Source organism: Balaenoptera ricei, chromosome 18 (genome assembly GCF_028023285.1).
Source record: "Balaenoptera ricei isolate mBalRic1 chromosome 18, mBalRic1.hap2, whole genome shotgun sequence".
Classification (NCBI taxonomy): domain Eukaryota; kingdom Metazoa; phylum Chordata; class Mammalia; order Artiodactyla; family Balaenopteridae; genus Balaenoptera; species Balaenoptera ricei.
This window is the reverse complement of record NC_082656.1, coordinates 11591094-11606146: the sequence shown is the minus strand read 5'-3', so window position 1 is coordinate 11606146 and position 15053 is coordinate 11591094. Positions and strand designations below refer to the sequence as shown.

Genomic DNA, 15053 nt, shown 5'->3' with positions numbered 1-15053 from the left:
TGCTACTACAAATCATTTTTATCTATTAATCACGATAGAAAACATAATGTTTGGTGATTCAACTTCCAATTATATATGCTACATATAACATTGCAGATTTATTTTGAAAGTCTATATTTTAAACTCACCACCCCAAAGATGTCCAATTTTATCATGGTGCCATGTGTGCATGTTTCTACTTTACAGGAAACAGTAATGTGCTATATGACAATGGATTATAAATTCAGGAAAGTCAGATCATGAAAACCATTCAAGATCTCTCAGTTTAGACTGAAATATAATAAATGAATTTTATATAATGAATAACTATCTAAAAATATCAAAACACTGCAATTATGAGATATAATCACAAAATACATAATTAAACATTCTTAAGCATTCTTAACTATATCTTTATATTTAATGTATACTGTTTCACTATTTTTGAGGTGGGAGGAAGGGAGTAAAAGGAGTAAAAAAACAAATAGTTATGTATACCTCATATTTTCAGCCGAATCTTCTGGCATTGGAGCAACAGTTTGTACAGCTGGAAGGTTTTTGCTGGTAGCACCATTCACAAAACTAGAAGAGGAGGAGGAAGAAGAGGACCCCGAATCCACGGCACCTGTTCCCAAAATAATAATTTTTAGCCTTAAGTATAAATTTATTTAACAAAATAATTTTCATTACATCATTACTATCTGAGTTTGAAAACAATATTCATGTAAATTTCAAAATAGAATTTGGCCATTAAAAAATCATTTGGCCATCGGTACACTAATAACTCTTTATAATTATTAAAAATAGCTATTGCATTAAAATCCAGTTTATTTACTTATATTACTCTAACAAAACTACAAATTACAAATGGGATATAAATAAAAGACATCAACAAATGAAAATAATTTTAGGTAAAATGAGGCTGATAAAACAATGCAAATTTAGATGTGAAAAATTTATCTGTTTTTATTGCTATGTTGTTATATTTTTAGTTTTCATCATATAAGATATAATTTGCAATAAACTGTCTCAACATAAATTTGTGGCACTGCAGCATCAGTGCTTATTTTGATAAAACGATTGCTTAAGAAGGGCTATAATGAGTATAAGATTTGTACCCGATTTTAAAATAATGAGTTCTCCTCAACGATATGAAGACGCCATTTTAGAACAGATTTTCCTATATTAACACCATGTAAATATATTTAATAGCAGTGGAGTTGAGGGACATCTAGTGTTCCTAAATATTATCTTATCTTTATCTTATCTAACACTAATTCCCATAAAACTGGGATTTTCACAACACTTACACAGCATGTGTATGTCGAAATCTAAACTAGTCTTGGGTCCAGTTTAGATGTTGGCCCTCAATTTCTTTGTGTGTGTGTCGGTGTGTGTGTGTTTGTGTATCTGTACATATGTATTTCTAAGGAGGATGTTCATTACTTACTTTTTTTATTGTAATATATGCTTTATACTATCACTGGACTTCTGGCTACCATCATTTCCCATATCTATTATTAATTCATAGAATAGGAATTAAAGGAAAATATCATACCTTGTTTCAAATAAAGATAAAAAAGAGATGACTTGCTTTTTCATTTACTTATCTCTTAAAGAGTTAGGATTTAGTCAATAAACACCAAAAGTAGATTTTTTCTTTCTACTACATTGGTATATTTTAAAAATCTTAACACTTTTCTGAGTATACATTTTGGTAAAAGGAAAACATTTTTATACCTTTTTCTAGAAAGCAGAATGAGTAAAGGAGTAAGACTGTAAACTGGAGAGAAAAAACTTTATATAAAGTCTTCAGACAAGTCAGATATAAATATTTATATATATATATATATACATATACATATATATACATATATATATATATATATATACATAAATCAAAGATGTTTTGTTCTTTAACACAATTCCATTAATGATGTTTATTTGCTAACATAAATATGCTTGATAGAGTACATTCTACTTACTACAACCCCATAAATGTGCTGTTCATGATATGTCAGACTCAGGTGGTATGATAAACAAGATAAATACAGAAAGCACAAAGAAGAGCTATGAAATTAATAAAAATGGGAATAATCTAAGTAATGATAATAGATGTAAAAGTTCAAGGCTATACAGTTTGGAGAAGAGAAGGCTACTATAGTCAGGGAAGAAAAGTCAGGGATCATCTTGCGTTGTATAAATACCTAAAATGGAATCACAAAGATTTGGGTAAGGATTTATTTAGCTAATAATCAACAGGAACATTTCTGGAAATTTACCAAAAAAAAAAAAAAAAGGTTATTTTAGGCAGGCTTTTAAAATTTGTAGTGATTTGGAATTTTCTGCTTCTAGAATTATTAGGAAAATGTTGGACAATGAATTGGATATAATTGTAATCTAAGTATATAAATTAATTCAATGTCAAACAATGGTTCTTATTCACATGTACTTTTTGTCAAGTTGAGGCTCTTGCATATCGTCAAGGTTCTCAGGGGAGCTTGGTAAAAAATACATATTAGGTTTCAACCAGTAAATGTCACTAAATCTATTTTCTGTCACTAATATATTTAATATACCTTGATATTCTTGGTATAATTTACTAATTTTTATATATCAAATGTCAGTGTTCAAATTATCTTTTGGTTTTGCTCCCCAAATATCTTTCAGCAATCTGAGTTCACTCTGAAATAGCATCATGTTTTGAGAATACTCAAAACAAAACCCACAGTGTTCTCAAACTAAAAATACACCCTAGAACCATAAATTCTGAAAGATAACATGAAGAATAAACTTCTTAAAGGTTAAGGTAATCTTAAATGATCAGGGTATTTTAATTTTTAATATCAAATAAGCAGAAGAAATGAAGATACAGAAAACAGAAAGAAAAAGATGAGGTATCACAAAAATAGATAAAGACAATACCTGTTGTATTAATCATACTTTTTGGTGTAGCTCCAGTAGCAGCAAATATATTAGAGGTACTGCCTGTTGGCAGCCCACCTCCAGCAGCAGCGGCTCCTACAGTGGTTACAGCTAAACTACCTGGAGGGGGCTTCTTAACAGGGACCACGACACTCCTGCAAAGAAATGATGAAAAATAACACAAGGTCTAAGATGAATTCTAATCCTGCTATGGCAGATACATGTAATCAACATCAAATTTTCTTTTCTTTCTTTTTCCTTTTTTTTTTTTTTTTTTAAATTCCTGATCGCAACTTAATTGGTGAAAAGGATATAGACATTAAGGATATATTGTAAAGTGTGTTAACTATTATAATTCATTTGGCAAACATTTATGTAGAATCTAGAATTTGTAAATCTTTTTTAAGATGACATGTGGTCTATAATCCTGAATCTGGGAAAACTGGAAAAATGTGTGCTCAAGGTAGATATTTTTCATATGCATATAGGGATTTTTTTTGGACTTCCCTCGTGGCGCAGTGGTTAAGAATCCGCCTACCAATGCATATAGGGATTTTTTTGTGTGAAAATATACATACATATAATGTTCATCCTATCTCCATCATATTCTAAATGTGGAAAATAGTCATAAAAACGTTTGAAAGCCAAATTCTGAAGTTTACTCATAGTAAAGCTAAATATTAAGCCAAGAAATATGGAATAACAACTAATGGCATAATAAAATTAAACTTTACTTTCCTGAACAATATTGAGTTGTTTTTCATAGTAGGAATGCTATTATAATGAAAGAGAACTGAGAGGATACAATAGACATTTGGTAAAAGATCTATTTAGCTTCTAAACCTTGACTTTGTGAACTTAGAAGCTGAAAATTTCCTCATGTTTCGTTAGCATATTTAAATGAATTTCATAAAAAAAAATTTCTGAACTTAACATCTGTATTAACCTTAAATAATAAATGGATGCGAATAGTGGTCAATTTAAAAGATAAAGAAACTATTTCTTTAACATAATAAATATCTTTACTTCCTTTCAGTGAAGCTTCATTTTTCTCAAAGTTTACAGCACTCCAACTCCATTTAATAAATACTTTCAAGCATTACTCATTGAACTTATTTATCTAGAAAGTAGATGTATGAGATATTTTAAGTTCAAATATAATGCTTGAAAACTAATGACTGACAGTAAAAAATATCCAATCTAAACTAGGTCTTTTAAATGTATTTATATTTTATAATTTTCTCATTAAAAAGCTCTACTTAAAGGAAACTATATCAATGGCTCATTGTCAAATAAGTCTATGGCTTAAACTTCCTTAATACCAATGATTTTCAAAGAAAAATGACTTTGTCAATGTAAAAAAATCTAAATTTATAAGAATTATTATTTTCAATTTTAGGGGTATTTAAAACTTTTTTTGTGACCAAAGTAATTATAATCTTAAATAATTTTACTCGTGCCAAAAAAATTCTTCATTAACTCTTTCTGGATACTTTTTTTTTTCCTTAATGGATAGTGTCAAATTCATCAGACTCAACCTCGAACTTTCAACTATCTTATTAAATTTCCAAAAGCACACACTATGCTTTCAATCCCTTCATTGATCATTCGTCATTGAATACCTTCATTTATTTCACTGAGAGGTGGTGTGACATTATGGAGAATACAGGATGTGGAGTTAGAAGATTAAGGCTTGAGGACTAAATCACTCTCAAGCTATGTGATATTAAATTTCAGTTTTTCAGTAAAAATGGCAAGACAAATGCCACTTCACATATGACTGGAGAAATTAAATGAGACTGTATTTAAAAGAACTTTGTCAATTATGAGCTGCCTTATAAATGTTAATAACTGTTACCATTTTCTAAAGTGAAATAATTCTCTGATTCCAAGATAAGGTATTTAGTTACAATGATCTACATAAAGATCAACAGAAAAGAAACCAAACTAATATTTTGGATTTATCATCAAAACTCTTCCCTAAACTTCTAAACTATTTCATTGCCTATCTAGAAAGAAAAGAAAATGATCAATTCTTGATTTGAAAAGAAGTCATTAGTAAAACTACAATATTGTTTCCTAAATCTCTCAGTAAAATCCTTATGGATAAAATACAGAAACACAGGCTGATTGACAGTGCTGTGAGACAAATCTGTAGACGGTAGAAAAAACTATTACCAAAGATTCCTGATTAACCTATCATTACCAACTTTGTACAAAAGCTCTCTGTAACAGGCTACTACAGGCATCTTGTCAAGTACTGAGGGTATGAGATATGTATTATGAAAAATTAGTTATATGAATGAGGGAAAAAAATGTTCATCTCAATAACCTGTAATGATAGCTTGTAAATAAATGCAAACAACATTAAATGCCTTTCTACTAAAAAACTTCTGAAAACATCTGATTTAATAGCAATTGACATGAAAGCCTCCAGACACTTCACTGACAGCAAACTCAGTAGTCTGGTAGTTAGTACAACATGGGATATAAATAGAGTAACAGTAGCTAGAAGCTCAGTTTTTAATGTCAAACAGACCTGAGTTAGAATTCTACCTCTAAGGTAGTAAGCAAATAAATCTCTCTAAGCTCCATTCTCCTTACCTTTAAAATGAGACTCATAATAGTTCGTACCTCATAAGACTGTTACAAAGATAAAAGGATATACTGCATATAATATGCTTAGCACTTTACCTGGAACATTATAAGTGGTACAAACATTTTAGCTATCATTAGTATTGCTATGGCTCCCAAAAGTGCTGATGCGATCTGGGTCTACCTCAGCAACAGTATCCAGAGTCAAAGAAGCAATAATCCTGATATACTTTGTGACTGCCAGACCTCATAAAGTCCTATGTATAGTTTTAGGCACCATATTTCAAGAATAATGACAAAAGCATCATGTCCATAAAAGAACAGTTAGGATGACAGTAGATCTAGAACACAAGTCATGTCAGGAAAGACTGAGAGTCTAGAAAATTGTAGTAAAGACATGAGAAAAAATTACACCAATTTTTAAAAATCTGAAGGTATTTGACAAGGAAACAAGATGAAATTTCCACGTATCTCCAAATACCAGATTAGGACCAACAGGGGAAAGAACTCCCTAGTAATTTATATGAGCACCAGTTTCCAAACACTGATGTGTTCAAAGGGCTAGGACGACCATGTCACAGAGTGGTGGTGAGAGAGGTGGGAAACTGGATTTGACTGATTTCTCTGATTCTTTCTCAATCCATAATTTTATGCATTTGTTAGAACTACTATTTCCCCTTTGATTATTATGCTGAAATTGTTTACCTAGAATCAGAGGACTGTCCATTTTGGTCCTTAATATCATTTCTTCACCAACACTACCCATTCCCTAACACCTCAGACCATTCTCTCTCCTAAGCAATACATTTTACAAATTATTTGAATGTTTATACTTGCCAGTATGTGTTGATAACATATTAGTTATTTTCTGGAATGTTATTATGTATTTGCAACTACTTATATATGAAAGTAAAAATTTTCAGCTCTTACAAAATCTTAGTCAACATTTTCCACTTGGTTACTTATCCCCCTCTACATCAAAAGGCTTACCTAGGAGTTTATGTACCCCTTACGGGTACCCCATTAGGGTGCATAAAAACACACAAATTTTTAGAGTATATACATTTTTCTAGGGTGAGCATATAATTTTTATCTGGATTTCAAAAATATAGCCGCAAAAGTTGAGCCACCAATCTAGACTATTAACATATTCCGTTCTTCTACTAGATCTGCCAGTCATACTGATGGATATCTAGAATACTCTACACTACACACATTTTAAAAAATGCATTATTCTATCTTATGAATATTCTTTCCATATTTTCCCAGACAATTTCACACTTCTGTCTCACAACTTTAAGACTGAAAACTATAACGAAGTGGAAAATTCCTTTATACTACATATAATCTATACATGTGCCAAGGCTGTAAAGGTTATCATCTAAGTAGCACAAGCCAGAAAATTATTCTATCTAATTCACTTCAACAAAATGTTTCACTGAGTGATTAATTATATGTTTTGTAATACACTGAGTGATACAAAATACATGTAAGTGTGAAATTTTCCATCATTGAATTCATCCTATCTCAAAGCCATAGATTTGGGGTGTGATCTAAGATTTGCTCATTCATTTAACTCTGACGTGTGAGGGACTGTTCTGAGTTCTGAGATATAGCAATGTATAAAACAGACAAAATCTCTGCCCTCATGGAACTTAATTTCAATAGGGAGAGACAGAAAATACAATAACATAAATGATTAAATATAGTATACAAAGTGGTAAGTGTTGTGAGAAAAATAAGCATGGACAGGAATAAGGAGTATTATTGGAAGGGTGGCTAAGAGAAGACTTATTCAAAAGGTGGTATCTGAGGAAACACTGACAGGGTGAATGAACAAGCCAGGAGGGTATCTAGGGAAGAGTGTCATGGGATAGCGAACAGGAAGAAGGCTAGTGTGACCTGAGAAGATTGAGTGATGTGCAGAGATATAAGAGATGAGATGAAAGAGGTAACAGGGCCTCAGATCATAGGTCCTATAGTCCACTGTAAAGATGTTGTCTTTTCCTCAGAGTGGGACCAGCAGCCATTAAAAGCTTAGGAATAGGGGAGCAATATAACGTTAGGTTATAACAGGATCACGCTGGCTGCTATGTTAAGGATAGACAAGGGGGAAAAGGCAAATGGCGGGGAGACTGGTTAGGAGAATACTACAATAATCTAAGTAAGAAATGAGAGTAATTTGGATCAGAATTGCAAAGTGAAACTGGTGAACAATGGGTCAAATTTTGACTATATTAAGAAGGCAGAACAAACACGACTTGCAGAAGACTGGATGTGGGTATGAGAGAAAAGTCAAAGATGATGTAAAGATTTTTGCCTTAAGCAACTGGAAGGGCAGAACTGCCATTAACTAAGATAGGGACTGCTATGGTTGGAACAGTTTTTTTGTTTTTTTTTTAATAACTGTTAAGTTATTAATCATCCAAGTAGTAATGTTGAATAAGCAATCAGATAGATGAGTCTTCAGTTTAGGAGACAGGTTTGGGCTGAGACATAACATTGGTAGTAATCAGACTATATGTTATTTAATGCCAGGAACATGGGTGAAATCACCAAAGAAGTCAATGCAAATAGATGGAAGAAGTGGTCCAAAGACAGAGTCTTGGGGATCTCCATTAACTAGTTATGTGAGTTTTGTAAAAAGGATACTGCTTGATCTGTACACCTCAAGAACTGTCCTAAGTGTAAAGCGAGATACTGAAGATAAGAAATGGCTTTTAAATAGTGACTTATTAAGACAAGTGAGTTTTATATCTCACTCATGGATCCTATAATAATTCCTTTCTTCTTTCCACTTGCTCCCTCTTTTCTGTAACACTTACTGAGCACTGACAGGTTAAGGGAATACAGCTACACTGACAAGTTAGGGGATACCAAGACAAGTAAGACATAACCCGTGTCAGAGATACTTGAAGGAAATACAAGAGACAAATAAATCAACTGCAATGTATTTTGATAACAGCTCTGAATAGAGTTATGCACAAGAACTTTCAGAAACATAAAGGATGAGCTTTATCAGGGAAGAGTAAGCTGAATTGAAAAGGACCAATGGGAATCAGCCAAGAAGAGGAAAGTTCAATAGTAGAAACTTCATGAGGCAAAGAGATATGAAAAATCATAAAAGATTGAAGGGGTGCAAATAGATCCTTATGGCTGGTGAAAGATGAGGACTTTCTATTCCAAACTAAGAAGTTCAGCCTTTACTGTGTAATAACAAGAAATTGTTTCAAAATTTTCATCAGTATTGCATTTAAGAAAAACATCTCTGACATAAATGTGGAAGATGCATTTGGTGGGGGAACACCTGGAAATAGGTGACAGCTTTGAAACTGGGCATGCCAAATCTTTTCTGGATTTCAGGTCTTTTAACCAAGTTCATAACCATCTGCTACTTTTTGAGACAAATTGTAAGGCCATCTCATTTATTCTAGGAATTTGGAGCTTTATGGGACTTTTGGGAAATAATGCATTATTCTATATGTTGGGAAACTGAGTCCCAGAGAACCAAAGAGAATAGATAAGGGTCACACACCTAATTACAGAGACCCATTACTGATAGCCATTTCTTCTAATTTCTAGATTATTACTCTTTATCTAACAAGGCTAACTGTTGTTAAACATTTATCTTGAAAGAAAAAATTGAAACTATGAAGAAAAAAATTTTACTTCTGCTTTTAAGTTGGCATTACAATTTACTGCAGCTCATTAGAAATCACAAGTTTATTTATGATGTTTTCATGATTTATTTGTTGCTATTTTGTAAAGTGTTTAGAATACCAGTAGAGAAATAGGATGTATGAAAAATAACTGAGTATTTCATTAGTCCACCCTTTAAAGAGAGATGCTTTTTTCAGCTCACTGAACTGTCTGTGGAAATGCCAGGAGAGAAAAAGGCAACAACATTGGGGAAATTAGGATACAACCATGCTGGGTCAAAACTGCATCTTCTGGCAACTGGCCTTAAAATACTATGCCCGGGGTACTTGGAGCATAATAAAAGCTGGGATTTCAGTGGCTAGGTATCATAGAAACTTTCAATTGTAAAGGCTGGCACAGGTTTAATCAATGTAGCTTACATTTACTTGCTCATCCTTTAAGTGATATAATCAAAACACTTTTTTTAAAAAATTAGAAAACTATAAGAACAGAAATTGAAGTACTCAGCAGTAATTTTAAGTTTTCATATTCTGACTTAATTCTAAGCTTAAAGAAATCAATGTAGGAGGATTCCATCATCTCTACTAAACATTTCTTTTTTATTTATCCTAAATTGTCATCCTTAGCACTAATATTTAAAACATTAATGATAAAAAACTAGAGAGAGAATACCTAGACTAAGCTTATACTTTAGGTTCAGTAATGTGAAGGCTATATATATTGCTTTTTAGTCCCATAATATTTACAAAATATTTTTTATTTCAGAGATTTTCTTTTTCAGAGAATGAAACACTTGGAAGCAAGGATATTAAAAGTTTGAGGGAAAAAATACAAACTAATTTGCCCGAACATATCAAACCCAGTAACTGAAACACAAGCAGGTTTGTAAAATCAAAAGGGATGAAGTATAAATCATAAGATCATTGTATGCTAGCCAGAGAAGCAACACAATTACTAGCTTTTTGTGATATCCCAGACTTAAGATAATTTTCTGAAATATAACAACAGTTAAAATGTATGGAGAAGCATATTGTCCTCTGCCTTTTTTTATTGTCTTTTGTCCAAACTAAGGGGGCATCTCAGGAATCCCTGGAGAATTAAGACTGAGCTAAATCACAGATATATACAAAATTCTCAAAAGATTAAAAGCATTTGGATATACAGGGTTAAATTTTAGTTTAAAGGATATGGCAAAGCTTAATTGGTGGTTTTAGAGAAAAGCATTCCCTCAATCTAAAAGTTACAGTTACTGATGCCTGAAAAAAATACAGCTCAGCTAGACTATTTTATAAACCATAGATCTACACAGAAATCTATCACAAGAGACAGTACTGTTGGGGAACTTTGCAACTAGATTTATAAGTTCTATTATGAGATTATTAAACTCTTCTCTTAGAAATAAAACCATGATAAATATTCCTCTTCGCTTCATAGTAACAAAACAGTAGAAAAACTCTTGTAGTTTCGTAATCATATTTCCTCTATACATACAGTGTGTTCCATCTATAGAATGATAGTAGCAGATGTCTAGGATTTTCAGTGCTTTACAATTCATAAATATACATCTGTTGGGGCCACTCATTGTAATCAAAGACATATACTTAAATCTGCATAGATGATGAATGGAGGAAATGAAAGAAAAAGAATCAGCATTTCCCATATATGTAGATAAGAAAATTTATATAATATTTCATAATACAACCTGACGAAAGATTTAATACTAAAAGAAAAGGTTTATTTTAGTTAAGTCTAAATGTTTCTAAAATTTGATGTTGCAATTTACCGAATGAAAACGATATTACAAACTTAAAAACACTGAAATTCATCAGTGCGCCATCCTAAGTGAGGAGAAACTCCACATGTAAAGCATAAGTTAACATAACTCAATTGACATCAGTTGTTTTAGGAAGTTATTCCCAAACTTACAATCTAGAATAAGTATAAAGAATACACTGTTAGCATGTTTTCAATAGAACAAATAAACTGTTGTCTAACAAAAGGAATATCCTAGGTGATTTCCACTGCGATTGTAAAATATTATTATGTATGATTTAGTTACAAAGAAATGAGCAACTGAGTTTACAGCTATTTTTCAACTAAAGATATAAATGAAAAATACATTATTGGTAGAGTAAGACCCATGCTAATTCTGTGTTTGAAACTGTAAGTATTAAAAATTTGCTTCTAAAGCCTGTCTTCTTGGGTTCTATTTTCAAGGAATTCAATCTGATGTTAAAAGACATGTCATAACTTGAATTTCAGACTTTAGTACTTCAGAAATATGTTTATATACTTCATAATGTAATTATAGCTACCTTAAGACAGATAAGGCAAATGGTAGCAATATATTGGAAATATAATTGAAAAATGCAGTTGTCCAGAAGCACTTGTGGGGATGATGTCTCAGAAAAGCTGCTCAAAGCTCCAGAGTTTGAAGTTAAATTTTTGATGTTGTCACTCTCAATCTATTGAATGGCTGACAGACAATCAAACCCGTCTGGCTGGCTGGCAGCTCATTTTGCTGGCAGGTGGCAAACAATTAGACACACCAATTTGTGCCTCCTGATGACATTAAAGCATGAAACTAAGTTGTATGCAGGGCCTAGTGATTTGTGTGAAAGCATTTCAAAAATAATACTCTTTGCCGTGGCAACTCATTTCAGACTGCCACCTCCCATTATGGCTTTGAGCACTGAAGACGACAGACTTGAGTTACGTGCAGTGCAAGGCCGCTTCTGTTCAATCCGTCATCAGCGCCCCCTGAGACCTCAATCCCTTCCTTTCATCAATATCATCTCATCATTTACATTTGATAGTACTTGAGCTACTGCATATATTAACTACACTGGAGACCCTTCTCCTAAAAAGAATTGAAATATGCTTTGTGCTCCTCAATTTCATTTCTACTTATGCAATTTAGAAGAATGATTCCACTCTCATTGCATTTTGCACAAATGCTACCAGGAACAAGTGGAAAGTTCTATTTTTTGTAAAGCAATATCCTCAAAAGTGTAATAAATTTTGAGTAGCTAAGAATATTGGCACTCAAATGACTGCTTTGTTAAGTTTTAATGAAAAAAACTGTTCTAACGATAATCCAAATTAGAACAGAAATATTTTACTTAATGTTTATTTCACTGGATTTTCTTATGCAAATTACAATGATTCTCTGTATTTACTGTTTAATATTTTAACAAAATTTAGGTATAGAACTTAAAAATTAAATGGAACATAAAACTTATGACCCCAAGTTAAATTATTATAACATTTATTTATAGATAAAGATTTATAGATATACACAATTACAAATACTTACATGCTTATGCTTATATAAATTCATAAACACAAATACACATATATCCTGGGAACACAAACCAAATATGAATTGGCATAAGGAACATCCAAGGAACTATATGAATGAACCTCCAAACTATTAAAAAAAAAAAACAATTTCCTACCTTTTATACCCCTCCTTTTTTAGTTTTTAAAAAACTTCTGACACTTAACACATTTTATCTTAGAGACAACTATCTGCACACATTTTATCTCCTATTACTACTTTAAGTTCATAGAAAACAAACCTGATTCTATCTCTTTATATTTGACATGAAGACTAATGCCATTCATATTTTCACAATAAATTTTCAAGAAATATCTGTAGGATGCTGGTTAAAATGCTTACAGGCAAAATTTAAATCATATTTGTGTATGAAAAAGATAATTCATCCTAACTGAAAATGGCTTTACGGCCACACCTCAACCTCTAAACTCTAAAAAATTACTGTGTCTCACTGGGACAAAGCAGTTTGGCTATTTTAGAGAAAACATTATGGAATATATATTACATTTTGACTATATATTTATTTTGACATTTAAGAAACATTTGATTTCCTAACTTGATCTTTTCTCCCTAAAACAAAAAACAATTACTTTCCAGTTTCCTCACATATATGTATATATAAATGTATATAATATATAAAACATATATATATATATATAATGACTTCTCCAATCTACTCTAGTCACTTGATGATAGATTATAATCAGAATCTGTGTTTCCCTATTTCCAATTCAATGTGCTATCCGCCATTTCATATTGAACCCCCTTTTTTGAAACATATTATTAAAATGCCTGACTATGAGATCAATCCGGTCGGCCTGTCACTTTGATAGTCTTTGTAGTAAGAATCTACAGTAAAAAAATATAATGTTTTCAAGACCCTCCTAATATTTTTAAATTAACAGACTCTGATTTTCCTTCTATGCATAGAGCAGTGTAAATAATAAGTTCAGTACCTACCTGTCAAAGGAATGAAACTGCATAGGAAGAATAGCTTGTGCTTCTCTCTTCAGTGCTGGATCTGGGTATGGGATAGGTTCAGGGCCACATTCTGCAATTTCAACTGGGGCGGCCACAAGACTTTTCAATATTTCCTTGACATTGATGCCTTTGGTTTGACTAATGCTAGATATAGATGGCGCAGGCTTCAACATTTCACTGGGGTTCTCAGTTAGGCTTTCCTGTGACTTTTTCACTTCGGATGACAAAGTGGATAACAGTTCACTCATGGCATCAGGGCCTGTGCTAGGCTCTAATTCTGCCCCATTCAGGATGCTAGCCACTTGCTCCTCTCCGATTCCTGAATCAGTATGAGGAATGGAACTTTCTAGATGAATATCTTCACCAGGGGTTGGCGTTTCTTTTTCCTTTACCGTGTCTGGAAATGCAGCAGGTGTTTCTGTAATGAAAGAAACTGATTTAAACAAAAAGCTTCATGAGTAAAAACCCAGTATTATCAATAAAATATACTCATATATTAGAATAAATAAAAGAAAACCTGCAAGGAACAAAAAATCTGCTAAATGGATGTGCATAACAACACAACTTGATTAAAACATATCAACCACATACACATGTCATTTTGTTTGGCAAGCATCAACAGAACCCTGTTTCTTTTATAAATCATCTGGCATTTCAAAATTGATATATAAGCATGGAGAAATAGTTCCTACCACAATTGCTTATAGCAGCTTGTAAATAATTATTATATAAAGCTCCCCTTTTATACTTTTGTTAGCTACCAATCATGCAAGATAAATTATTATACTTCTCCAATATCTCCTTAAAAATATTAAGTTACTTTTATATCTTTTTTGGTATTTCAGTAACCAATAATGAAATGCCTGATTGAAATATTTAAACTAAAGATATATTTTAAGTTACACATAATACATAAAATTCTAAAGAGTTAATTGCAAAAAGCACGTCAAATGATTAGTTCAAAAGGATAAATGCTTTGATAATAGAATAGTGAGCCTCACGAATCTAACCTATATGTGCCTTTAAGAACAATTATTTTGGAATACTCATGATGATTCTTTGTGAATAAATATAAATTTCAATTTGTGAAAATTGAATCACAAATATGTATGAAAACGTATATAATATTACTAATTAAAATAGATAAAAAGAAAACCATCTTTAAAATGTTAAATTTCTATTAAATCTCATTATACAAAGGTCACTATAATAAAGTTTTTCATATAATAAAATGTTACCAAATTCTAAATGATGACCCTGAAAAATTTATCTAATCTAAGTATAATGGGAATAATAATAGCTTTTAACTTAATAAAGTCATGTTGAAAAAGAAAATAAGATACACACTTATTTACTTGCAGTTCCTGCATGAAGTACTTAGTAAATGGCAGCTATTACTTTAATAACTAATAGTTATTCTTTGTAATACAAGAAGGGCAAGCTAAATTATGTCTATGATCTCTTCGAAATTAACATCTGTAAGTTCTTTAAAACTGCCCTTAGGTTTGTTTGTTTATTTATTCATTCATTCATTCTTGGCTTGTTGGGTCTTCGTCATGGTGCGTGGGCTTCT

At 31.8% G+C, this 15053-nt stretch overlaps 1 protein-coding gene across 8 annotated transcripts in view; it reads right to left on the bottom strand.

Moving 5' to 3' along the window:
• Positions 1 to 15053, bottom strand: part of NBEA (neurobeachin) — a 612623-nt gene that overhangs the window by 387289 nt on the left and 210281 nt on the right. For all 8 annotated transcript variants that reach the window (XM_059902450.1, XM_059902451.1, XM_059902453.1 and 5 more), the window contains 3 exons: positions 13460 to 13898; positions 2905 to 3059; positions 478 to 604 (listed from right to left, as the gene is read on the bottom strand). In XM_059902450.1, coding sequence (XP_059758433.1) covers positions 478 to 604; positions 2905 to 3059; positions 13460 to 13898 — 721 coding nt within the window. The remainder of the gene's footprint in view (positions 1 to 477; positions 605 to 2904; positions 3060 to 13459; positions 13899 to 15053) is intronic.